This window comes from Myxocyprinus asiaticus, chromosome 1, assembly GCF_019703515.2.
Source record: "Myxocyprinus asiaticus isolate MX2 ecotype Aquarium Trade chromosome 1, UBuf_Myxa_2, whole genome shotgun sequence".
NCBI classification, from domain to species: Eukaryota; Metazoa; Chordata; class Actinopteri; order Cypriniformes; family Catostomidae; genus Myxocyprinus; species Myxocyprinus asiaticus.
In genome coordinates this window covers 59,490,984-59,518,091 of record NC_059344.1, presented here as the reverse complement: position 1 = coordinate 59,518,091, position 27,108 = coordinate 59,490,984, and the positions used below count along the sequence as shown (strand labels likewise).

Sequence of the window (27,108 nt, the reverse complement as noted above, 5' to 3'; positions counted from 1 at the left end):
ATTTCATAATAATAATGATAATAATAAAGTTTTTTCTACACTAGGAATAAAGTCAGACATAAAGTGTTCCTCTAGCTTAACTGGTACAGCATGGTGCTTGATTGAAGGTCAGGGGTTTGATTCCCAGGGAACACATATACTGATATAATGTATAGCTTGAATCCAAAGTTGCTGTAGAATAAAAGTGTCTGCTAAATGCATAAATGTTGTATTTTACAGAATATAAGCTTAATACAGATGTTGAAATAGGGTATTCGTTAAAAACCTTGCTGTGTGTTACTAATTTAAAGGAGAGATTTTATAAAGTATACTAAAGATTGCTTTCAGAGGTCCTGAGGATAAAAATCAGGCATCAGGATCAGCCTTAAGAAGATCTATAGCTGGTAAGTTGCAATAAATGTTAACCAATGCTGGGTTTCCATCCAACTGAATTTGCACTTAAGAAAACCTGAATGGAAATTCTTAATATGCGCATTAACTCTCAAAATTTTTAACAATTATGCGCTAAAGGCAGAGTTTCACCAAAGCCAAAATGTGCATTAAAGGAATAGTTCACACAAAAATGAAGATTCTCTCATAATACACTCACCCTCATGCCATCCCAGAGGTGTATGTCTTTTTTTTCTTGCATGGAGAAGAAATATTTCAGCTCTTTAGGTTCATACAATTTGAACTTTGAAGCTCCAAAAGAACATAAAGGCAGCATAAAAGTAATCCATACGACTCCAGTGGTTAAATCCATATCTTCAGAAGTGATATGATAGGTGTGGTTGAAAAACAGATGAATATTTGAGTCCTTTTGTAATGTAAATCTACGCCTTTGACCAGTTCTGACCAGTAGGTGTCGATATGCACAAAGAATGCAAATCACTAAAAAACTAAAGAAGAAGAAAATGGAAGTGAAAGTGGAGATTTATAGTAAAAAAAGGACTTAAATATTGATGTGCTTCTCACCCACACCTATTATTTCGCTTCTGAAGGTATGGATTTAACTACTGGAGTCGTATGGATAATTTTAATTTTTAGGTGAACTATTCCTTTAAGGTAAAGGAAACAGTTTATCCACAAAAGTATGTCTATTTTGATCATTTGTGCATGTCCTTCTCACAACAAAGCAATTCTTCGAACACAGAGCCCCATAGCTCTATTTTCTTCTCCCAGGTACTGTATATGGATGCTGGCAGCTTATGGGCATTTGAGCCATTTTAGCCTTTAATATATGAGATATCATACTTACACGCATCTGCTGGCAGCATGTGATAAAACAAGGTATAACCCAATTCCAAAAAAGTTGGGACAGTATGCAGAATGGCAATAAAAAAAGGAGTGCTTTTTAAATGTACTTTGACTTGTATTAAAACAAAAACAAAAACAGTATAAAGTCAAGGTACTTCATGTTTTCCTTAATCAACAGCATTGCTTTTTGAAGATTTTTTTGTTTTTTTGTTTTTTGTTTTTTTTGTGTGTGTTTTTCTGAAATTGATGCCTGCAACACATTCCAAAAAAGTTGAGACAGGGAGAATTTAGGACTAATAACAATCTGACAAGTTGAAATAACAAGGTGATGTGAAACAGGAGATGTTAAACAGGTGAGACAATCGTGTCAAAGTATATAAGAAGCCTCCAAAAAAAGCCTAGTCCTTTAAGAGCAAGGATGGGTCGCGGCTTGCCAATTTGCCAACAGACGCGTCAGCAAATAATCCAGTGCTTTGAGAACAAAGTCCTCCAAAGAAAAACTGGAAGGATTTTGGGCATTTCACCCTTTATAGTGCACAATATAATACACAATATACAGTATATACAATATAATATTAAGACTACTTCTTAATGCATACGATCTCCTATCCCTCTGACGTCACTGGCTTAAAAACCATCATGCGTCTGTAATGGATATCATGACATGGGATGAGGATTATTCGGTAAACCTTTGTCAACACCATTTTCCGCTGCATCCACAGATGCAATTTAAGACTTTACTATGCAAAGCAGAAGCCATACATCAACACTGTCCAGAAGCAGCATCGACTTCTCTGGGCTCGGTCTCATCTGAGATGGAAAGTAGAACAGTAGAATCATGTTTTGTGGCCCGATGAGTACACATTTTTAATAGTTTTTTGGAAAAAAACAGCTGTTGTGTTCTCAGGCCAAAGAGGAGAAGGACCATCCAAGCTGTTATTAGCATCAGGTCCAAAAGTCAGTGTCTGTCAATGTATGGGTGTGTGTTAGTGCCCATGGCATGAGTAAATTTAATGCAGAAAGATATGTACAAATTTTGGAGCAACATATGCTGCCATCCAGACGCCATCTTTTCGAAGAACATCCCTGCATTTTCCAGCAGCAAAACGCTAAACCACATACTGCCCAATTGCAAGTGCATGGCTGCATAAGCAGAGAGTGCGGGTGCTAGATTGGCCTGCCTGCAGTCCTGACCTGTCTCCAATTGAGAATGTGTGGCATATTATGAGGTGGAATATACGGCAATGAAGACTCCGTACAATTGCGCAGCTGAAAACCTGCCTAATGGATGAATGGGGGGAAATTCTGCTTGCTAAACTTAATAAACCAGAGTCTTCAGTGCCCAAATGCTTAATAAGTGTTATTAGAAGAAGAGGTGATGTTACACAGTAGTAAACACTCGACTTTCCCAACATTTTTAGAACGTGTTGCAATCATGTGATTTAAAATGAATGTATATTTTGAAACAATTCACAAGGTTGTTGTAGTGCTGTCAAGCACAGGGTTAAAAGAATTTACAAATTACTCCTTTTTGCTTTAATTGGCATTTTGCATACTGTCCCAACTTTTTTGGAATCGGGGTTGTACGATTGCTCTAATACCACAAATACAAGGTGGGCACCCTCAAGATAATGCGCATGACATAGTGGATGGAAATGCACAATGATTCGCATTTTCTTTAGTCAAATTTTTTGAAATGCGCTTAAAAAATGTGAAACATCTGGATGGAAACCCAGATATATTTGTATTAAAGACATGCTAAACATTACTCCTAAACCAGTCTCACATTGTGCTCATAGGAACCGAGTATCCTCTTCTTTTGAACGACGTCACATTTTCAGATGGATCTGAATGTCATTGGTTAGTTATTTTGTTGACAAGATTAGGCATTAGATTTCAGTATACAGTATTTACTCCTTGCAATGCTTTATTAAAAGAACACTTGTGATATCAACAGCATTCTTTTATACGCCAATTAACAGTCTGGATTTGTCCCTGTCTCTGTGTTTGATAGCAGTGAGTCTGAAGATTTGTTAGGTTTAGTGGCTGAGTTTAAACACACTCAGCAGAGATTGAGAGGTCAGAACAGCAGCCTGCTGAGGACTGTTTCTCAGTGTGAGGACACCATCCTACAACTCAATCTGGAGGTGTCAGAGCTTCACACCAAATTGGCCAGGTATCCATTATAAGTCAAGTCATTTTTATTTGTATAGCACTTTTCACAGCACACACAGTTAAAAGTTAAAAAGCAGCTTTACAGAAAATTGCTGTAACAAAAAAAATTATAATGCTCTAATGTCTGTAATGATTTTAAGTTAAACTAGATGCTAGACTTTTCCACTGAACTAGCTTCACTTCAACCGAATTCCATCCTGCTTACAATTCCAATATATGATTAATATATAATATATATATATGACATTATTGTTGGTTAATGTTGACAGTGCCCAGCTGTTTGTGATAAGAGCACGGTCCCTTTCTGAGGAACTAGATGAAACCAGATGTGCACTGAGGGAGAGCCAGGAGAGGGCCACAAAAGCACAGTCCAGCAACTGTTCACTAGTATGAGTCTGCTCATGCTCTATCTCTCCATCCATCCATCCATCCATCTGAGATGCACATAGCACAGTTACACAGTATTAAGCAATTTCTTAACTTTTTTGTACATAACTTTACATTCTTCCCTTTTAGATAAAGGAGATTGAACAACTGAAATTTTTAATCAGAGTAGCTGAAGAAAAGGTATTGGCTTCAACAGAATCATACACATGTTTTTGTGAATTATAACTTTTAAATTGTTGTGTTATGTGTTTAGTGACAATGTTTTCTACAGAATGAAAAATTAACCCTGGAGGGGAACCTTGCTGAGGATCGAATTAACAAACTGAGGAGAGAAAACTCTGATTTAAGAGTGAGTGAATGCTCGGTTCATTCAAGTGTGTTGTTTACCGGACAGAACTGTCACATGTCGTTCCAAACATGTTTGACTTTCTTTTCTTTCTTTTTTTTTTCTGTGGAACACAAACAGAGATTTTTGGCAGATGGTTAGCCTCAGTTACCATTCACTTTTATTGCATGGAAAAAAGATGAAATGAAAATGAGCAGTGACTGATTCTGTCACCTGCCTAACATCTCCTTTTGTGTTCCACAGAAGAATGAAAGTCATACGGTTTTGGAACAACATGAGTGTGTGACTAAATTATTTCAAAATGTTAATTTTTTTGTGAATTATTCCTTAAATAATATCTTATAATGTTTGCAGGAAGAACTAGAAGAAACTCATATGGTGCTGGCTGTGAAAGACAGGGACCTTACTAAGGTGATTTTACTGTAACTTCATAGCATGTAGTGCTGATTGTATTTATTGATGTTGTTTTATAAAGTTTTATTCAATCTACACAGAAAAACATCCTGCTGGAAAAGCTTAAGGACACTCATTTAGAAAGCCACACAATTATTGAGGTATTCTATTGTTTATCACCATGAATGCATGTGCTTGTGTAAGTGTGAAAGAATGGCTTGAGTTCTAATGGTTCTGTTCAGTTATAATGGTGATTCTATTGTCTGCTAATGCATGTGAAGAGCCTGCAGTCAGAACTGATGAGGCTACAAGAGCACTCACGGCAGGCACTCTTCAGGTAAACACCACCAATCCAGTCTGCATCAGTCTGTTGTTTCACTAGCAGGACAAAACAATCACAAAGTACTGTATTTGTGAAAAGCTGCAAAATGTATTGTCATTGCGTATGCTCTAAATTTGAGCCTGTGCAATTAAAGCCACTGCTTCTCAGAAACACTTTAAATGTTTGATTTTATAGTCAATTTAGTTTCCATGTTTGTGTCCAGTAAACGTATGAATCATATAAAGTAATACAAAGATATAAAATAAATAATTGTATTTATTTATTCTGAATTTATTTGGAGTTTTTTATTTAGTTTAAGTATGTTTTTTTTTTTTTTTTTTTTTTTTTTTTTTGGTGTGTAGCAACAGTATAATTTAAAGTTCTTGGCTCCTGAAAGAAAGGTCATTGGTTCAAACCCTTCAAGGAGGGATCCTTATTCTTTCCGTTTTTGTTGTGTTTGTCAGGTTAAACAAATACCATATTAGCTCTTTAGGTCCACATAGGACAGGTGTGACAAACCATCAGTCTTTGCATCATGAGATTCAGGAAGCTCAACCGGTAACAGACCATTCAATCTAATATACTGCCTAGAGATGTGTAATTGATGTAATGACTGTACAGTACAAGTCCTCTCCTTCTTTTCTCCCTGTTCCAGAATGTGGCTATGGAGTCGATTAGTGGCTCACTGAGTCAGATCTTGCCCACCATCCCCCTGAGAGGAGACATTCAGTTCCCAAAGATGAAGCCTGTTGAATTATCCCATATACTCCACACACAACTCTCAGAGACTGTGAGAAACACAACATATATACATAATACCTATATTTTAGCTGGGACTTAAGTTCTTAATTTAATAAATGCAATTATATATATATATATATATATATATATATATATATATATATATATATATATATATATATATATATACCTACCTGAATTTTGTATTTATTATCTGCTCTTCAGGATAAAGTTGGCAACAGTGTGACTGAAAAGTTAGAGAGACTCTATCTAAAGGAGCAACAACAGCATGGAAGATCTAGGCATCGGCTGGTGACACTGTAAGGAGGAATATTTCACCTAAATATGAAAATTCTGTCATTTATTCACCCTAAAGTAGTTCCAAACCTGTATGCTAATCTGTTATTTTTTGTGGAACACAAAAGGAAATATTTTGAAGGATATTTATAAAGCCCTTTTCCAATCAACGATAGTTCATAAGCTGTGTCCCAAATGACACACTATACACTATGCACTTACAAAATATACTATGCACTCAGCCATGTAGTGCATGAATTTGCATGTAAAGTGCATGAATCATTCCAAATGGAACTCTTAACTTTTTCTGTTTAACAGCTGACAGAAGTGACATTTCAAACGCACAAGGTGTGTTGCCACTAGCTTTAGTGCATTAGCTAACCTCAGTTCAACACTTGTATCTTAAACAACATACATATTCACACAGCTTGGGGTAATGTTAAAGCATTCAACTCACATTTGTAAGGTGCTGTATCCACTGAAGTTTTGCTAGCTGCTAAATTCTTCATTATTTACAACTGTTTTGTCAGACCAGCAGCGCAGCCAGGTAACTCCGCCCCTTCTGCTATGTATGGCAAACCGCAAGCGCTGAGTGCGTGAAGTGTCCAAAATTCTACACTCCATTTTGACGGTTGGAAAAGTGCATCATACGGGTGCTTAAACTACACTTCTTTTTGCTGCATTTTCAGTGTTAACATACTACTTGCACTACTTACACTACAAAATGCCATAGAATAGTGCAGAAGTGTGCGGCTTGGGAGGCACCTATAGTAAACACAGCTGCCAAGAACCCAAAAACACACTGTAAAAGTTGTCCATACACCTTATGCGCTACATTTCAAGTCTTCTGAAGTCATTTGATAGTTTTGTGTGAGGAACAGTCAGAAATATAAGTCGTTATTCACTGATAATCTTGCCCTTGGTCGAAGCTATGAAATGGTGCCTCGATGTGTCACAGCAGGTTTAACATCATTGATGTTAAAATGCCCAAATAAATGGTGTCATAAGCGAACATGGTGCACCAGTTTGAAAATGCGTGATGGAGAATGAGATTTCAGAGCTGCAGCACATGGGAAGATTTTCAGTACATAATGACTTAAATTTCAGTCTGCTCATCACACAAAGCTATCATAATACTTCAGAACAAGCAGAATATATCTTATGAATCATATTGACACTGTGTACACCTGGTATTAAGATACGTCTCAGATGATCAGATAAAATATGGTAAGATATTATAGATAGATATAATTTAAAGATATTACAGTTTCATTTTCTGTTAAAGCATGATTTTCTGTAAAGCTGCTTTGAAACTATGTGTGTTGTGAAAAGCGCTATACAAATCAAAATGACTTGAATTCAAAATGACTTGGTCAGGCGATGTGTTTACACCTGGTCACTCAAATGCGTCTCCTGTGACCACTTGTGTTTGGATTTCGAGGAGAGGGTCTCTGATTTCTTGACGACATAAATCAATCACTGCGTCAGTGTAATACTGCATGATTATAAATTGTTAAAAAAAAAACATGGTCGCCATAGACTGCTGATATTATGAAAAATGCTGAAGATTCTTCAAAAATTACTATATAATTTTGTGAAAAAAATAATAGCATGCAATTTTGGAATGACATGAGGGTGAATAAACACTGACAGAATTTTTAGGTGAACTTTTCCTTTAACGTTGCATTGCATGAAGCATTACATGGTGTTGCCCATCTGGTTTCCAGATTTAAAGAGCTGGATCTTCTTGAAGCTCCACTGGCAGAACAGGCACAGAGGCTGTCCATGACCAAACATCAGAAGCAGGAAGCCCAAATAGCAGCATCCATCACCTGGTGGAAGTGCCTCACCAAGGAGAACAGGATAATCCAGACTGGAGGAGAACCACAGGAGGCTGTGAGAGACATGCAGCATGAGCTCCAAAACCTGGAGGCTGATCTGAAAACAGCCCAGCTGGAAGAGAGTAAGCCTGGTTTGAGAGTGGTGAGAACCTTCAGAGATGCTCAGATTCAGGTTGACAGAGAGAAGAATGAATTTAGGGATGTAGCTGTGGTTACTGAGTCAGCGTATGTAGGAGAGGCCACAGATGACCTGCTGAAGGCCCTGAGGAGAGTGGAGGGCATGGTGGCTCAGGCCATGCAGGCAGCCCACGTGCTTATGGACAGTGAGAAGAAGATGAAAGAGAGAATAGAAGCCATTAGCCTGAGAGTGGGACAAGTCCTGAGTCGAGCTGCAGCCATTGAGAACCAAATTAATGCACTGGAGGCCACAATCTCTGCTAACACACAGGTATACAGTAACTCAGAATTCTTTAGTAGACAGTTGATGTTGCTGAATACTACCAAGTATCTAGTTATACATATTTACCTGTATGTTATTCATTTTATAGTTAATCTAACAACATTGTTTTGTTCAAGTTGTCATCTATATCTCAACTCTCTGATGTGAGATCAGTGGATGCTGATGGATTCCTGGTGGATTGTCGCTCAGTTGCTGTCACTTCCCTTCACACATCAGAACCTACCACTCTTGAAAGCAGCCTTGCTCCAATTACATCAGTAAAAGGTAGAATTTGATTACCTCTGCAATAAAAAATTACACTCTCATAGGCATCTCATCTTGATTTTGGTAACTTTTAAAGGGATACTTCACCCCAAAATTAAAATTCTGCCATAATTTATTCACCCACATGTAGTTCCAAACAGGGGTGCCTGCATGATTTAATCTGAGGTTGCGCACAGAAATCTGTCTAATAAACCTTATATCAAGGGGGGTCCGGGGGCATGCTATCCCAGGAGATTTTTTTTGTGTGTGCAAAAAACGACACCAATGCATTAAATTCTGGTGACTTTGAGATAAGCATTTATTTATTTTCTCGAGTATGAGCAGTATTCATGGAACTATTGGCTAAAGCATTTCTTCCAGTAACCGTTCAGACAGGCGCGTTTTCGCGCTAAAATATCAAACACACCACAATGAATACAGCAGAAAGCAGGTGTCTCAAGACGCATTTTTATCAGTTGAAGAAGTTCTTTTTAACTTGACACAGCATCTAAAAATGTAGCGCTCCCATGAGAGATGCTAAAAACACAGTGAAATGTGATGCAGTTGTCAAATCTATCTAGCGAATGTTTACATGGAAAACGATTGATAAACAGCACGAGTGGATGCAAAAACACGTTCAGCTTGAACAGCCCCTTGTTCACATGACACAGCACTAGCTGAAGTTTCTCAAAGTTACCTCTCAAAAAGACAGACTTTTGTTTCAGTTGATTGTTGTCACATTTACACTGTATCCAGCGCTGCTTGTTCTCTGTATTCGTAAATATCCCGATACCGCTCCAAATAATTCAGTGAGAGAGTGCTCTGAACAAATTGTACTGAATCACGAATCGATTCAGACCACTTTGAAAGAATGTTTGGCCAATTCACTGAAAAGAACCGACTCAAAAGAATTATACATTCGCAAATTGGGCAAGTCAGTCGGAGCACTCATGGTACACACAGTGCGTACGGCCGTACAGCTGCAGGCGCCACTGGTTCCAAACCCGTATGACTTACTGTAGTTTATTATGCGAAACACAAAAGGAGATGTTTTAATGAAAATTCTTGTCTGTTTTTAATGCAATGGCAGTGAATAGTGTCTCACTTAAAAGCTTAAAAAGGACCCGAAAGCACCCATCATAAAAGTAGTCCATGCGACTAATGCGTCATATTCCAAGTGTTCTGAAGGCATAGGATAAGTTCTGGTTAGCAACAACCCAAAATGAAAGTAGTTTTTCAGTGAAAATCTTGATGTCCATTGCACGCTCATGAGTGCATAATGGAAGCTTTTTCACAGTGTTCACTTAAGAACTTTTATGTTAAACTCCTTTTGTGTTTTGCATGAGAAAGTGATACGACGTTTGCAACGACATGAGTGTGAGTAAATTATGACTGAATTTTCATTTTTGGGTGAAATATTCCTTTCAGTAGTAAAAATTGTTTTAGGAATTAATTATTCAAAAGTTATTATTATTTTTCTTTACATGTGCAGTGTTTGTGTGTGTGTTGTCCCATGGTGTAATGTTCTTCCTGCAGTGTCTATAGGGAGCTCTGTGGCTTTGGCCTGAGTGCAGCTGCTTCTTGTGGTGCTTGCAATTCAAGGAAATTGAGATGCTAATTTTACACAAGTAGAAAAAGCTTAAAGGGACAGTTCACCCAAAAATGATTATTCTGTCATCATTTACTCACTCTTAGTTCTTAACCCATATGACTTTCTATCTTTTGTGTAACACAAAATAAGTTATCGTGCAGAATGTCCAAGCTACTTTTGTCTTTGTTTACCATTCACTTTCACGGTAGGTAAAGGAATGGCCATGAATGTTAATGGTAGCCAGGGATAAAGCAGCTTGGACTGCCTAGAAGAAAGAAAATCATTCAGGTTTGAGGGTTTGTAAATTATGACAGAAATTTCCTTTTTAGGTGAACTATCTCTTAAATCATGTAATCAGTGTAGCCTGTTGGTGGAAATGCAGGAGTTGCTGTGTTTGTTTGCTTGTGTATGTGTGCATATTCGAGAAAAACACTGTTTTCCCAGCTTATCATAACGCCCTGGTTCTCTCTGTTAATTTCTTGGGTGCTGAATAGTGTTTCATTTGCTTATCAAATTATTAGTGCACAGTGAAGTGAAACAGACATGCAATAATATGAATAAATGTGCTGGTCGCCCCTAGTGTGCTATGTTTGTTTATGGCTTCTCTTGATAACCAGTAGGTTTATAAAACAATAATTTTAATCCAACTCTCTCAGCAAAAGATCATAATACTCTAATTATTGATGTGAATTAACAGTAAATATATATATATATATATATATATATATATATATATATATATATATATATATATATATATATACACATATACAGGTATATACAGTTGTGCTCAAAAGTTTGCATACCCTGGCAGAAATTGTGAAATTTTGGCATTGATTTTGAAAATATGTAAAAACTGTCTTTAATTTAAGGATATTGATCATATGAAGCCATTTAATATCACATAATTGTTTGGCTCCTTTTTAAATCATAATGATAACAGAAATCACCCAAATGGCCCTGATCAAAAGTTTACATACCCTTGAATGTTTGGCCTTGTTACAGACACACAAGGTGACACACACACAGGTTTAAATGGCAATTAAAGTTTAATTTCCCACACCTGTGGCTTTTTAAATTGCAATTAGTGTCTGTGTATAAATAGTCAATGAGTTAGCTCTCACGTGGATGCACTGAGCAGGCTAGATACTGAGCCATGGGGAGCAGAAAAGAACTGTCAAAAGACCTGCGTAACAAGGTAATGGAACTTTATAAAGATGGAAAAGGATATAAAAAGATATCCAAAGCCTTGAAAATGCCAGTCAGTACTGTTCCATCACTTATTAAGAAGTGGAAAATTCAGGGATCTCTTGATACCAAGCCAAGGTCAGGTAGACCAAGAAAGATATCAGCCACAACTGCCAGAAGAATTGTTCGGGATACAAAGAAAAACCCACAGGTAACCTCAGGAGAAATACAGGCTGCTCTGGAAAAAGACGTGGTTGTTTCAAGGAGCACAATACGACGATACTTGAACAAAAATGAGCTGCATGTTCGAGTTGCCAGAAAGAAGCCTTTACTGCGCCAATGCAACAATAAATCCCGGTTACAATATGCCCGACAACACCTTGACATGCCTCACAGCTTCTGGCACACTGTAATTTGGAGTGACGAGACCAAAATAGAGCTTTATGGTCACAACCATAAGCGCTATGTTTGGAGAGGGGTCAACAAGGCCTATAGTGAAAAGAATACCATCCCCACTGTGAAGAATGGTGGTGGCTCACTGATGTTTTGGGGGTGTGTGAGCACTAAAGGCACAGGGAATCTTGTGAAAATTGATGGCAAGATGAATGCAGCATGTTATCAGAAAATACTGGCAGACAATTTGCATTCTTCTGCATGAAAGCTGCGCATGAGACGCTCTTGGACTTTCCAGCATGACAATGACCCTAAGCACAAGGCCAAGTTGACCCTCCAGTGGTTACAGCAGAAAAAGGTGAAGGATCTGGAGTGGCCATCACAGTCTCCTGACCTTAATATCATCGTGCCACTCTGGGGAGATCTCAAACGTGCGGTTCATGCAAGACGACCAAAGACTTTGCATGACCTGGAGGCATTTTGCCAAGATGAATGGGCAGCTATACCACCTGCAAGAATTTAGGGCCTCATAGACAACTATTACAAAAGACTGCACGCTGTCATTGATGCTAAAGGGGGCAATACACAGTATTAAGAACTAAGGGTATGCAGATTTTTGAACAGGGGTCATTTCATTTTTTTCTTTGTTGCCATGTTTTGTTTTATGATTGTGCCATTCTGTTATAACCTACAGTCGAATATGAATCCCATAAGAAATAAAAGAAATGTGTTTTGCCTGCTCACTCATGTTTTCTTTAAAAATGGTTCATATATTACCAATTCTCCAAGGGTATGCAAACTTTTGAGCACAACTGTATATATATTAGGGGCAGTGGTGGCTTGGCGGTTAAGGCTCTGGGTTAATGACTAGATGGTCAGGGGTTCGAGCCCCAACACCACCACGATGCCACCGTTGGGCCCTTGAGCAAGGCCCTTGACCCCATCTGCTCCAGGGGCACCGTATCATGGCTGACCCTGCGCTCTGACCCCAGCTTGGCTGGGATATGCGAAAATAGGGGCAGTGGTAGCTCAGCGGTTAAGGCTCTGGGTTACTGATCAGAAGGTCGGGGGTTCAAGCCCCAGCACTGCCAAGATGCCACTGTTGGGCCCTTGAGCAAGGCCCTTGACCCTATCTGCTCCAGGGGCAGGTTATATATATATATATAACATATAAATGTACATATAAAATTATATCATTTAATCAGACAAAACATAATACTGAATCAAATCAAATTGTCTGATTAAATGTTATTTTTGTGATATCAGAAATGAAGTTGTTTACTTGAGTAAAACTTGTAGAGAAGAAAAATAAAAAGATTAAATAATAACATTATAATATAATAATAATAATGCTTTAATAACTTTCATTTACACTGCATGTTTTGTCAGGTATATTAAATGTAATTACATTTAAATGATCTGATTTAAGTCAAAATAATCACATATTATTGAATGCAACTGAATCAACCAGACAACATTAAATTACACCAATGAAAATAATTTAAATGATCAGGTAGAGATGGCTTTTAAAGATAACAATTTCATGCTTTCACTGTTCACTACCAAACATTATTACATTAAATAATGGTTAATAGATCATTAGTTAACAGCTATGAAACTTTGTTCTGTACATTTTCAAAATCATATTTAGATTCATATTTGAACTGCTTATCTGTTAACAATAAGTTATATAATGTCTGTCAGTTACTTAGAAATGAACGTTATTGTCAAGTGTTTGTTAATTTTATTTCATTTTTATGATAACACTTTACAATAAGGTTCCATTTGTTAATATTAGTTAACAACATTAGTTAACATTTACTAACAATGAACAATGCTTATACAACATTTATTTTTATAAATTTATCTTGGTTCGTGTTAATTTCAAGATATTCTAATAAATGTTTTTTAATTAAAATTTGTATAAACTATTAACTTCAGTTAATGCATTATTAATTAACATTAATAATGAACAACTGCATTTTTTATAAACTATGCTGAAACTAATGTAAACAGTGTAAAAATAATTTGTTTATTTTTAGTTCATGATACCTAACGCATTAACTAATATTAATAAATGGAACCTTTTTGTAAAGTGTAACCATTATTATTCATTTTCATGTTTATTCTCAATGGGTTTTTTGTGGTTTTATGGCTTTATTCCAGCATGAAGGGCATACACAACATTGGAAAAGATAAAAAAAATACTAGCTAAGAAGAATACTTTTATAGGCCAAAAGGTTCATGCAAAGCATTTACCAGATTATTTCACCTTCCAGAAAAGCCTGTTCCACTAGGAGAACATTTGCATTTGAGTGAGCATTTAGGTCTTGTGATCTGTTTAAACCCATTTTGTATGTAAGTTTCTCTTTTTGAAAACACACAATTAATTTCATTAGATCATTAGATTAGTTCAGCTTTGCCTCTCAAAAGTGAGGAGTTACAAAAACAAGGAGGCTAAAGGCTACAGCATCTAGCGTCAATAGCTAGTGCGCCTCTTGAGGCCAGGGGAGTGATGTTTACACACACTGCACAGCACGTACCAGCTGGCTACCGTTACACTCACCCCCCTAAACCTCACTCCCATCCGGGTCATGGCACCACTGTAACTTGTCCTGCTCGACCTGCTCCGAGCGGAATTCAAACTGGGGTCTCCAGCATGGGAGGCGGGTGCACTAACAAGGAGGCTAAAGGCCACAGCCTCTAGCGTCAATCGCTAGTGTGTCACTTGAGGCTAGGGGAGTGAGGTTCACACACACTGCACAGCACATACCAGCTGGCTACCGTTACACATACATTTACTGAATCTGTTTATTTAATAAAAGCTTTTATCTAAAGTGACAGTATACAATTGGATACATATGTTCCTCATCAGACTAAGACATAAGTGAAGTAATCAAAAGTTAGATGGTACAAAAGGGCACCATTATAACTGGAAAAGTCATCATATCGGCATTATATCATCATAATCAACAGCCATTTGTTCAGTCTGTCTCTCATTTGTGAGCTGTCGATCTCAAAAGAGCAGGATGTCGTAGTCCATAATAAAGAGTCGGTATTTATCGTACTAAAGAGCTCTTCTAGCAACACTCTAAATAAATAACAGCCCCTTCCGTAAATCCTTCAGCTTGTTTTCTCTCTTAAAGCGCTAAAAGTGGAGATGTCTGAGATTAATGTTGAATAGCAATGGAGGGGCTCCTTTTTTTAGCATGACCTGGCTTTAACCCATGCCATGAATTATGAAAGCTGTTAATTTCTTTGATTGTTCTTGTGGTTAAATTCTTAGCATCAATTGATCTTCATTGATTATAGGGGAACATCACTAGGTCTGATCAACCTTGCAAGACTGCTGTATAAGGAAGTAATACAATGAGTCTATGGTTAGCCAAGTGCTTTCAACCAGAGGATCAAGCGCCTCATGTAAATGGTTGCCAGGTTATTGTTGCCCTTAGATATGGAGGCAGGTTTGGAGAAATAAAGAGAGAGGGAGGGAGATTACAGTCTAAAAGAAGTATTGAAAACTCTCTGTCAATCAAGTGCTACGCCTCCTTCGGTGCGTCATCTATTAAATGGCCAACTGTTTTATGTGCATTTTAACACATGTGCATTTGCATGACAGACCCGTGACTTGCAAATAAGCCTGAATCTCTCTGTGCTGCTTTCAAACAGGTGGCTTGCTTCCGTGCACCAGAGCAGAGGACCACAGCAACAAGGTAAAAGAAAATATGCCATTTTTCTTAGTTATTATGTTTGTTAATTATTATTATTGTCCATTTCAAATGTGATCATGGTGTATTTCTCCATGTCTCAAAAAGGATTACTTGCCTCTTTGTGTAATTAGTGGTGCTTGCTAAGGCAAGCATCACTATTAATATTGCTCATCTGCTTGTTCTGAACCCCTGACCATAAGTATTTAACTTCGGCCTGTAACTTGTCCCACACCAGTTGTGTTACTGAATGGTGTGTCAAATTGTGTGGGTTAAATTAGGGGAGCTGTGCTATTGCTTTTTTAAGAGATTGGACTTACATTTTTGGACAATAAAATGGGAAGAATGGACCCGAGCCATACCTAGAGACCAGAATATCATGGATAATTGGGAGAGTTGTGTGAAAAAACAATTAATTTGATTAGATCATTAGATTAGTTCAGCTTTGCCTCTCAAAAGTACTTTGTCTGTCAGGGACCGAAGGTGTACACATTTACTGGGACTTGATTTTCACCTGAATGGTCTACCTTTCCACTTGCTCTCCTTTTTTTTTTCAAAATACCTTTTCCTGTTACAGTGGCCCCAAAAGTATTTGGACATATGTCACGCAATCACACAGAAATGTGCTAAAAACACTCTAAACACCTTAGCAACTAACATCATGTTTTGCACCACTCAGATTTTTAAAAGAAAACATTTTAATGTATTGGTGACTTTGTTAAACATGTTTAACTTTACTTTATGGTGGCATCATTTATGCACATTTGGTGTAGCTTAAAATGTGCTTTATGCGGTAGCATCTAAATCAAATGTCTTTATTCAAGGAACAAATATTGTATTAAAGGAATATTCCGGGTTCAATACAAAGTTAAGATCAATCAACAGCATTTGTGGCATAATGTTGATTTCCACAAAAAGTTTCTTTAAAAAAAAGCAAAAATCGAGGTTACAGTGAGACACTTACAATGGAAGTGAATGGGGCAAATCTTTGGAGGTTTTAAGCTTATAATTTTATAAAAGCACTTACAGTACATTAATACATCTGTAAAAACTTGTGTTTTACCTGAGCTATAAAGTTGTTTAAATCATAATTTTTTACAGTCATTTTAGGGTTTTAGGGCTTGTTGACATTACATCGTTATGGCAATGAAGTTATAAAATTGGCTATAACTTTACACAGAAAAGGTTAATAAGTGATTTTATCACACTAAAATCATGTTTACACACATGTCCTTTATGTCTTTTGGCTATATTTTATTTGTATAGCGCCTTTCACAACACACATAGTTTCAAAGCAGCTTTACAGAAAATCAAGCATTAACAGAAAATTAAACCGTAATATCTATAAAGTCTTAGAGTCATCATTGTGTAATTTCATTAAATATGATTATGAAGTGTGTATAAAAATAAGTAATTAAATAATAATTGTATTTAGAAACCCAGTGAGCAATCTGAAGGTGACTGTGGCAAGGAACACAAAACTCCATAAGATATTGGTTAATGGAGAAAAATAACCTTGGGAGAAACGGGCCAGTTCCCCTCTGGCTAAACAACATGAATATAATGCCAATATTAGTTATTTGTGTGCAGTGCAAGTCCTGGTTTAAAATTATTAAACTGAGTAAGTGTTAAGGGCCAGCGTTTAAACAATATCTTTGTAAGAACTGTAAGATTAATGACTAATGTCTTTGAAGTTCATCCTGGATTAACTGCAGAAGTTCACATAGATGCATTGTTTTTTGTTAGTTGGCTGATGAAGGCTTTTGTTGGCAATTTATTGATAGTCTTTGTATTCCATTTTAAGAGTGTAGTCCTCATTAGACCAAGGTGATGCAGGCCGAGATCAGTGAGGTGCTTCGCAGTTCAACCGGCCGGTAGTTTCGGTGAAGTCTATCCTAAATCCAAGGTTCAGGCTGTGGCATATGAAGTATCCCATGTCTTATGGTTGGAGCTGGCATCAGTTCATCCTCTGAGGTCCATCGTAATAGACTGAAGTGATGTCTGGCTGGCACCGGCTGCATTTTGTCATCATCATTCAGAGACACGTAGCACTGGAGTCCGATACCAAGCAGGAATGGAGCCAGCCGGTTCTGGTGACCTCGGGATAGGAGTCCCAAGGTTGAGACATGGAAACAAATAGAATAATATTAGCATAGATGCCATTAAATTTTTTGCAGAGTTATAGATCATGATCAATGTTTCAGGTTCCGGCAGACCTAACTAAAGCAGCCTAACTGTGTGTGAAGAATAAATTAGGTGTATGCCTGGCTAAATAGATGAGTCTTTAGTCAAGACTTAAACTGAGTCAGTGTGTCTGCATCCCGAACAGTGTTAGGGAGACTATTCCATAGTTTTGGAGCCAAATAGGAAAAGGATCTACCTTTTTTTGTGTATTTTGATATTCTAGGAATTATTAACAGGCCAGAATTTTGCGATCATAATGAACGTAATGGAATATAGCATGGTAGAAGGTCACTTAAGTACTGTGGAGCTAGACCATTCAAAGCTTTGTATGTAGTTAACAGAATTTTAAAGTTAATACAAAATTCAACAGGTAGCCACTGTAACGATGATAAAATGGGGCTAATATGATCATATTTCTTGGTTCTAGTCAGCACTCTGGCTGCTGCATTTTGAACCAATTGAAGTTTATTTATTGAACTTGCTGGACATCCTCCCAGTAATGCATTACTATAATCTAGTCTTGATGTCATGAACGCATGAATTAGTTTTTTGGCATCAGCAACAGAGAGCATGTGTTGTAACTTAGCTATATTTCTTTGGTGGAAGAATGCTGTTCTACAAACACTGGAAATTTGATTTTAAAATGACATATTTAATTATTAAGAAGAAGGAAATTTCTGGCCATCCAATCTTTGATTTCATTGATACACTCTGCTAATTTGGAGAATTGTGAAATTTCATCGGGTTTCGAAGAAATATGAAGTTGGGTATAGTCGGCGTAACAGTGGACACTTATTCTATGATTCCTGATAATATCCCCCAGAGAAAGCATATATAAGGAGAAAAGCAGAGGCCCTAAAACTGATCCCTGTGGCACTCCATACCTAAATTTTGTTTGATTTGGCAATTCCTCATTTACACAGACGAAGTTGTAGCGGTCTGATAGGACCTAAACCATGCTAATGCAAGTCCACAAATGCCAACATAATTCTCCAGCCTATTCAAGAGAATGGCATGATCTATCGTGTCGAAGGCAGCACTTAGATCTAAAAGCACTAGAAGTGAAATGCAGCCGTGATCAGATGATAAGAGCAAGTCATTTGTAACTCTGATAAATGCAGTCTCTGTACTGTGATGATGCCTAAATCCTGACTGAAATTGTTCATATATACTGTTTCTCCGTAGAAATGAACAGAGTTGGGAGGACACTACGTTTTCAAGTATTTTCAACATAAATGGGAGATTTGAAATCGGTCTGTAATTAGCCAATTCTCCAGGATCAAGCTGTAGCTTTTTAATAAGCGTTTTGATAACTGCCATTTTAAAGTTTCTTGGGACATGTCCTAAGGATCGTGAGAAGTTGATAATATTAAGAAGAGGTTCTGAGATTACAGGGAATACCTCTTTTAAGAGCTTAGTTGGTATTGGATCTAACATTCATATTGTGGCTTTTGAATTTTTTATACGTTTTGTTAGCTCTTCATGACCTATGACAGTGAAGAATTGAAAGTTGCTCGTGAAGTTGTACTGTTTTCTGGGGTGCTGTGACAGTTGATTGCATAGTTCCAATTTTATGTCTGATTATTTCAATTTTATCAGTAAAGAAATTCTTGAAGTCATTACTATTGTGCTGCGACAGAATATCTGGTTCAGTTGAGGCTTTATTCTGAACCGATTTTGCCACAGTACTGAGTAAACACATAGGATTGTTGTGGTTATTTTCTATGAGTTTGCTAAAGTATGCTGACCTGGCAGCTTTTAGTGCCTGTCTGTAGCTACAGACACTATCCTTCCATGCACCGTGAAATACTTCTAATTTTGTATTCTTCCACTTGCGCTCCATTTTCCAAGCTGCTCTCTTGAGAGCATGAGTGTGATCATTGTGCCATGGTGCAGGGCTTTTTTTCTTTAATTTTCTTTAATCGAAGGGGGGTGACAAGAGTGCTAGAGAACACTGTATTTATATTTTCTGTTATTTCATCAAGTTCTTCTAGACTTTGGGGCTTACTGAGTGAATGAGATAGCTCTGGAAGATTATTATTGAAGCTATCTTTAGTGGTCAAAAGAATTGTTCTACCTGAACGATAGTGTGGTGTAGATTGAGTGACATTAGCTGATCGCTAATACAAGAGACTTGTATTTTAACGTTCAGAAATTGGCCCCCATTGACTTCCATTATAAGTGCCTCACTGAAACCAAGATTTGTGCTTTTTTGAAAGAAAAGGAGGGACGAGTTGAAATAATTTGTTTGTGGTAATCAACATTATTCCACAAATGCTGTCTATTGAGCTTAACTTGTATGAAACCGGGAATATTCCTTTAATCAGTCTGACGACTTCTGAGATCTTACACTAATAAAAGTCATTTTTAAGAGCCAGATGAGGTAGAAATAGGTCCTTAAAGAAATATTCCAGGTTCAATATAAGTTAAGCTCAATCAACAGCATTTGTGGCCTAATACTGATTACCACAACAATAAATTTGGGTACTTACAATGGAAGTGAATGGGGGCCAATTTTTGAATGTTAAAATACTCACTTTTTCAAAAGTATAGCCAAACAATATCTGTGTTAACATGATTTTAGATTGATAAAATCACTTACTAACCTTTTCTGTGTAAAGTTATAGCCAATTTCACAACTTTGTTGCCATGACGATGTAATGTCAACAAACCCTAAAACCCTTAAATTTCTGTAAAAATTACGATTTAAACTTCACATTTCTGTGTTTAAACCCTCCAAAAATTGGCCCCATTCACTTCCATTGTAAGTGCCTCACTGTAACCTTGAAAAGAAGGGATGATTCAAAATATTCTTTTGTGGTAATCAACATTATGCCACAAATGCTTTAAATTTAATTTAAATTGAACCCAAAATATTCCTTTAAGGGGATAGTTCACCTACTCACCCTCATGTTATTCCAAACCCATATGGCTTTTATTATTATTATTATTATTAATATTATTATTATTATTATTATTATTATTAGATTGTTAGCCTCAGTCACCATTTAATTCCACTGTTTGGAAAAAAAGATGCAATGAAAGTGAATGGTGACTGATGCTATCATTGTGCTTAACATTTCCTTTTGTGTTCCATTGAACAAAAAAGTCAAAAATATGATAGAATTTTTATTCTTGGGTAAACAAACCCTTTAAGGTAACGGCTGCACATTTTCACTTTTTACAGTGTAGTCAAAGCACTGAACCTTAACATAGTGGTTGGTTTAACATAGTCGAATATCAACCGGAATTTGCATATTTAGACAGTAACGAAAAACCTTCATCACTTCCTCTGTAGTGTCATGCTTTTCTGTGGAAGTGCAGTTTGCACAGTCTGTTTCTTGTTAAACATTTTGTGTGTATGTGCATTTGTTTCATTTAATTTATATTTAACTGCAAGAAGTCATTTTCTTCATCAGTATTTTCATCTTGCGTTCCAGTAAAAGTATCTTAACCTTCTTAAAGTGGGCTACATTATCTTGAGAAACAAAAATGCATTAGATATTAGCCATACATTTTAGTAACTAAATCAGAAAGAGGCAAAAGTCAAGAACATGCAGACTGAGCAGGACACTGTCATTCTTGTGCTGAGGCTCACTGGAGCATCAGGCAAAAACACACACACGCACACAGCAATAGCAGCTGGAGAACCACGAGAAGCCTTCTCCTTAAATGGTCAAAGCTCCCAGGAGTCACAGAGAGGCTGGTGCAGGGGGAAAAAAATCAGAGAGAGGAAAAGAGAGAACACTAAAAATTGTGGAGCATTGAGGAAACATATCAACAACACAAATACAAAGAAAGCTTTGATGGAAATAGTGGGCTGTTGAGAGAGAGAGCATCTTTCATCCTTGTTGGCCAATCAGGTAGAGTTTGAGCAGGTTTTTTACTTTGCTTTGATATGTTATCATGAGACAAGAACTTGCTGCAGAGTGAAGTACTTTAATGGATTTAGACGACATGGTATCCAGTGAGGGCTGACATATTATTTTGTGTAAGAATCTGATGAAATCTGAATGTCTGCCATGGAATTTTTTGACTTTTGGAAAGCATGCATTTTTAAAATTCATACTGGCCAAGAATACATTACAGTGTAGATGTAGATGTGAAGTTATTTTCTTACAAACTGTTCTGATAATAAAAGTGTATAAATATAAAAGTGTCCTTTAATAGTCCATGCTTTTCTATTGTGTAAATGATAAAGAAAACTAGTCACCTTGAGCTAGTTGACCTTAATGGCAGGTGGGATTTTGTTGGTGCTCACCTGATGCTCTCCAGTTCTCAAATGCTCCCTCCATTTCCTGCTACAGTGGCCTCCTAAGTATTTGAACAGTTTAGCCACACTTAAAAATGTATGAATGTCATTGCAATAAATAGTAAACTATGCAATATTTCTTTTAAAGACAGATAACACCAGTACACTTTTCAGGCAGAAAATCACACAAAGAAGTTTGTGAGGTTTTAAATGCTAAACACGAACATGTCTATAGTCAACGTGATGAACAACACCTGTGGTAACTCTGCTAGGACTCCTGTGTGAACTTGAGGGGAACTGACTTCACACATCCACTAAAAAGACTTTGAGACCAGCTGTTTGGAAGTAATGCAAAAATGGCTCAGAAAAGGTTAGTTCTGAGAAAGATCTGGCATAATTTTTTTTAAAGATGCCACTAGGTTTGATATTTTTGTCTAATGCAATGACAGTATTACGTTTTTTAAGAGTGGTTTAAATATTCAAATATTTTTGGCATCGTTGTATATTTTAAGGTGAATGTAAAACACACCACTTCCTTTGTGTCACATAACCTAACTTTATCTGTTACGTAACACAGATACAGTATGCCAGATTTGTTTAAAGAGGACGGGGTGGGGGTGGGGGTCCAAGCATTCACTTTCTCATGAAGCCGTGCCAGAGGTTATGCTATGAGGTAACACTGAAATCATTGGAGACCCCGAGGGACCTGGCACCAAGCTGACCTTCCGTCCTTTCCAAATTTTTATAGACTTCAGCTCCTCACATTAATGGCAGCCAAAGGCCACCTAAAAATAGCTCTGGTCAATGAGAAGACCATCCACACTGACCAGAGAGAGAGAGCGAGAAAGAGGGGGAGTATCGAGAGAGAAACCTCACAAGCATAGATTCATTGCCAGCAGGAAATAATCAGGGTGATTGTATTACACTGCAATATTCATCCATGTGCAATGATCAGCAGGGGAACGTGCTGCAGCACTCCTGCTGTCTGGCCTCCCTGCTATGCTCTGAAATCAAGTCATCTGTAGAGCATGATCCCATTACGTAAATTACGTGACTGTGGCGACATTTTTGTAAAATGATATTATGTGGTTCCTTACATGTATCGCAGCCGATCCGAGGTGAAATGTCCACAGAGTGGCGCTAAAAGTTAGTAAAATTTTCTCCCAAACAGATGAGTTTTTTAAGGTTAATGATCTAGTTTTAAATCAGTAAAACATACCTCCCTAACCAAAACCTTGAACCTAAACCTAACTGGTATTGCATAAAAAGCAATTATGAGATGAAAACAGAATTGCTGAAGCATCTATGTCAATTTGTGGTGCTTCTATGATACTTCTGACTCACATGTCGACTAGCGTGCTCTTTGGGATTCATACCCCGGTCCTTTGCGTCGCAAGTGCAGCTTGTGAGCAAATTGAGCAGTCAGACTAATCTCACAGTGAAATTGGAAATAGTAGGTTGACTTTCCTTCAGCTGAAATCAGTCTGTCCTTTCGGAAATGCGAAACTCTGCCCCCAGTGGACAAAGCGGTAACTTCTGTTGTTCACTGTGAAATGTCCACAGAGGGGTGCCAAAAGCAAGTTGTGAAGCAAGTTGATTTCAGCTGTACATGCTGTAATACAGTGAAACGGAATGCATATTTTATAAACTGTACCCCCCAAACCACAAAACTAAACCTAACCATCAGTGTAGTAAAACTGTAATGTAAGAGGGTAAAAAGGCAATCTCCGAATCAAGCTCATCACTGATTATGCAAACGCAATTATTCCCTGGTTTCAACACAGGATGTGAACCCGGGTCTCCCACATTGCTGACTGAAAGTGCTTCCGGTTGCATCACAGGAAAAGGTAAACATGCTGGAGCTGATGCAAACATGTCTGATAGGATATGGCGCTTGGTGTTGAGCTGGCATAATGTGGCCAATCCTAGGGTACCAGAACTCTCAGAAACGATATGCAGACTTCCCGTGTGATCATGTTGATGCGGTAGCTCGACTGATAATGTACGAACAAGTTTATAAATGTAGTTGGTTATGCAATACAAATGTTAAAATGTATCATCTTTCAAGTCATCCACTATAGTAAAAGTGCTTTGATGACATAAGATAGCATTGTGTGAGGAAAAGTGGGAAAATTAAGTGTTTATGAACTGATAATCTGCCCTTTTACTTGTGATTTATGTGAAAGGAAATAAAAGACCTTGTTGTTTTAGCGCCTCTGGTGCTCAATTCACCAGGAAACATACAGCAAACCATGTAAAAATCATTTTTCCAAAATCTCTATGAGACCAGGTAGCATCTGCTGGAAAAAAAGATCAGAAATGACTTCTCTTTTCTATATTGCAAATGTTTCTCCTACACAGCAATGAGGAGAAAATAGAAGAGCAGCTGGAGACATTTACTGAAGTAAATGTCTCCAGACTCCCATAATCTTATAGTTTCTTTTCTAGATTTTCAGGAGACATCTCAACAATGTCTCAAAATGAAATCAGATTTGCCAAAATACCAAAGTCTGCAATTATAAGTCAGAGATTTCAATATAAGCATTTTGCATCAAATTCTTTCAAGACCAAATTAGCAGAGCTGTGCTATCCACATTAATGTTATAGCATTATATTCTTACTGTGTGCCAACATTTTTTTCTAGTTTTAGGAATTTTAGGGAGAAACATCTGAGACAAAGTTGAAATTAAATGATGCATATCAGAGTACTCCATGAGACACATGTGAGATTACTAGGATCTTTTACATAAAATAAAAATCTGAAGAACATACGACTCCAATCACATTGCTGTCTAGGTGAAACAGTTGAGGAATTAAAAAGATCTCATTTGTGATTTTTCTTTTATACTGCTCATTGGCATTGTTTTTACAACACTGATGTGCAGTGGAACTCAGTTCTTGTTAACTCTTCCCATATGTGTCTTTCAACAGAATGTGCTAACAGTTTCTTTCAACAGAATAGGTAACCAATCCCACAATTTAAAAAAGGAACTAACGTCTGTGTGTTTTTATAACTTTGTCTCAAGTAAAAGCCTCAGTATGTGTCATTACAAAACATGACTCAAACAATCCAATCAAATTCATGCCAATATAAAGAGCTGTTATATGGTGCTCCAAGATTTAGCAAGTCTTGTGTAGAAGGAGGAGGATACTGTTTTGATACTGTGTGTTTTTAACATCATTATCTCTTCCACTCAGCACTAAGGAACTCTTTGAGTCAAAGTGTTAGGGAAATAATTTCGATATTATCACTTAAATGTCAGAGATGATTTGAATGGCCTGTTCTGATACAATATCAAATATATGCTCCAACAGAAGACAGATTCTTCTCTCCGGAGCTTTATCTTCTCTAAAAATCATCAATGAAGATGTGTGTATTGTGTATTTTTCTTTAAGGTCAGCAAAAGCTCAGATGCACCTTTCTTGGGTTCAAATTCTGGTTTGCCATCTGCCCTTCAGCTGAACCGTGCTGAGAGTGTGAGCTCTGAGCTTGGATCTGCAGGTAATATCTGAACGCTATCTGTTGCTACATAATGTTCTCATCTTAAAGGGATAGTGCACCCAAAAATCATTTACTCACCCACATGCCAACCCAGATGTGTATGACTTTCTTTCATTTGTAGAACACAAACCAAGATTTTTAGAAGAAAATCTCAGCTCTGTAAGTGTTTATGTCCTATTTGGACATTCTGAGTTCTGGTCACCATTTACTTGCAATGTGTGGAACTACAGAGCTGAGATATTCTTCTACAAATCTTCATTTGTGTTCTGCAGAAGAAAGGCATACACATCTGGGATTGCAATGAGAACATTTACATTTTTGGGTGAACTATCCCTTTATGTCCATCTAAAGGAATATTCTGATTCCTTTTAATAATTTTTTTTAAATTCTATTTATTCTAAGAGTAAAATAAAATTTCAAGTCTACACGAAAATGACCCTTTTTAATTTCATAATCCATATTCCAAGCCTCATTGTGCATGGTTATCACTGCATGTTACCCCCCCCCCCCCCCAAAAAAAGGGTTGCCTTCAAAATTTGTATCAAAATTGAATAACTTTCTCTACCTCTAAAATAACTTTTCTTTTCGGCTGATGTCACATAGGCTGCATGAGCATTAATCAATTGCCAAATAACTATTTGTTCGGTATCGTTTTACTTACTGTTGTAAGTAATGCAGCCTTTCTAAAATATTCTAAATATTTAACACAGTAAAGTAATACTGGTTAACGTTATGGCAATGGTTATGACAATTATAGCAAATAATGATAGATTTGAAAAAGTGAGTGAAAGCCGGTGGTGTTTTAGGAGGGTCAAACTTGTATTCAGGTCTTGGTCCATTGTGGTATTATTCAGTTTGTCCATAAAAATGTATTAGCATGAGACTTATGGGGTAGAATTGCTTATAAATTTTGTCTGTAAATTATTTTCAATCTTCCAACCTATGTCATGACAAGCTTTTTAAGTAAACCTAGTTATGTTCACTTGGAATATGCAAACAAAAATTTACTGTTCAAATTACAAAAATTGTAGCTGACAAATTCATTTAGGCCTATGTGATTTAACAATAATTCAAACTGCACATGCCTACCTCTACACCCACCGGAAAAGTTGAGTGCTAAGCCTGTTGTAAGTGTATTACGTTAAAATGTATTTTATTTTCGCACAAATTGAGGAACGATTCCAACTTTTGTATTGTAATCAAGAGCATTGATAGACCTTGAGTTGTATTTAACCTGGAATATTCCTTTAACAAATAGTTTTAGTATATCTCTTCTTTATCCTAAATAAATAAGCACCTATTTTTCTTTGAGTTCAGTTGCAATTAGAAGAGACATGTCTTTTTAACATGGTTTATACTGGTTCCTCTTTATCAGGTCTTCCTCCAGTGGGGCTGATTAGCCATCAGACCCCTGATTTGCACTGCACTGAGAGTGAGTCTGCCACCCCACACAGTCACGTACCGGAACCTTTTCTCAGCCCAGCCTGTGAGCAGCTCACACCACATCACGCACAGGAGAATGTAGTGGGGTAAGTGTTTACATTCTTTCCCTTCTTACAGGACAAGTCTTGTGTGTGTTTATGTAAAATCCTCACACAAAGACGATCCAACGTGAGATGAGAATGTGCAGAAACTCCACAGTTTATATTGTCACCCAGCATGGCCCTAATAAATCACATTGACTTGCAAATCGTGCGTGTACAAACCCTTTTAATGTGCACTGAAAGTCCTGCCTGTGGTGGTGGCGTAGTGGACTAAAGCACTGAACTAGTAAGCAAAAGGTTGTTGATTCAATCCCCACAGCCACCACCACTGTGTCCTTGAGCAAGGCACTTAACTCCAGGTTGCTC

At 37.2% G+C, this 27,108-nt stretch overlaps 2 protein-coding genes and 1 long non-coding RNA gene across 7 annotated transcripts in view; all 3 read left to right on the top strand.

Annotated features, from left to right (window-relative positions):
- The first annotated feature begins 3,694 nt into the window (after nt 1-3,694).
- Nucleotides 3,695-4,125, top strand: LOC127448561 (uncharacterized). Its single transcript, XR_007898555.1, has 3 exons — nt 3,695-3,798; nt 3,928-3,978; nt 4,070-4,125. It is a non-coding gene; the product is annotated as an uncharacterized LOC127448561 (long non-coding RNA).
- Nucleotides 4,126-4,806: 681 nt separating this feature from the next.
- LOC127440170 (uncharacterized) lies at nt 4,807-8,459 on the top strand. Its single transcript, XM_051696626.1, has 6 exons — nt 4,807-4,874; nt 5,324-5,417; nt 5,515-5,649; nt 5,826-5,920; nt 7,625-8,186; nt 8,352-8,459. The coding sequence occupies exons 1-6, from the start codon at nt 4,807-4,809 to the stop codon at nt 8,457-8,459; spliced, it is 1,062 nt and encodes a 353-aa protein (XP_051552586.1).
- A 6,508-nt stretch (nt 8,460-14,967) lies between these two features.
- LOC127422810 (inositol 1,4,5-triphosphate receptor associated 1-like) overlaps nt 14,968-27,108 on the top strand; it is a 53,624-nt gene continuing 41,483 nt past the window's right edge. For 4 of the 5 annotated variants that reach the window (XM_051666696.1, XM_051666785.1, XM_051666629.1 and 1 more), the window contains exons 1-4: nt 14,968-15,166; nt 15,283-15,326; nt 25,153-25,258; nt 26,634-26,787. In XM_051666696.1, coding sequence (XP_051522656.1) covers nt 14,983-15,166; nt 15,283-15,326; nt 25,153-25,258; nt 26,634-26,787 — 488 coding nt within the window. In that variant the 5' untranslated portion in view covers nt 14,968-14,982. Of the gene's footprint in view, nt 15,167-15,282; nt 15,327-21,348; nt 21,368-25,152; nt 25,259-26,633; nt 26,788-27,108 lie in introns of those variants that run through there. The other variant, XM_051666955.1, reaches the window with a different exon arrangement.

What these genes read in the sequence shown, in the direction of transcription:
- LOC127440170 (XM_051696626.1), top strand. Translation starts at nt 4,807, where the DNA reads ATGCATGTGAAGAGCCTGCAGTCAGAACTGATGAGGCTACAAGAGCAC. An exon ending in ACACACAACTCTCAGAGACT is followed by an intron (nt 5,650 to 5,825) that starts GTGAGAAACACA and finishes TCTGCTCTTCAG; the next exon opens with GATAAAGTTGGCAACAGTGT. An exon ending in AGGCATCGGCTGGTGACACT is followed by an intron (nt 5,921 to 7,624) that starts GTAAGGAGGAAT and finishes TCTGGTTTCCAG; the next exon opens with ATTTAAAGAGCTGGATCTTC.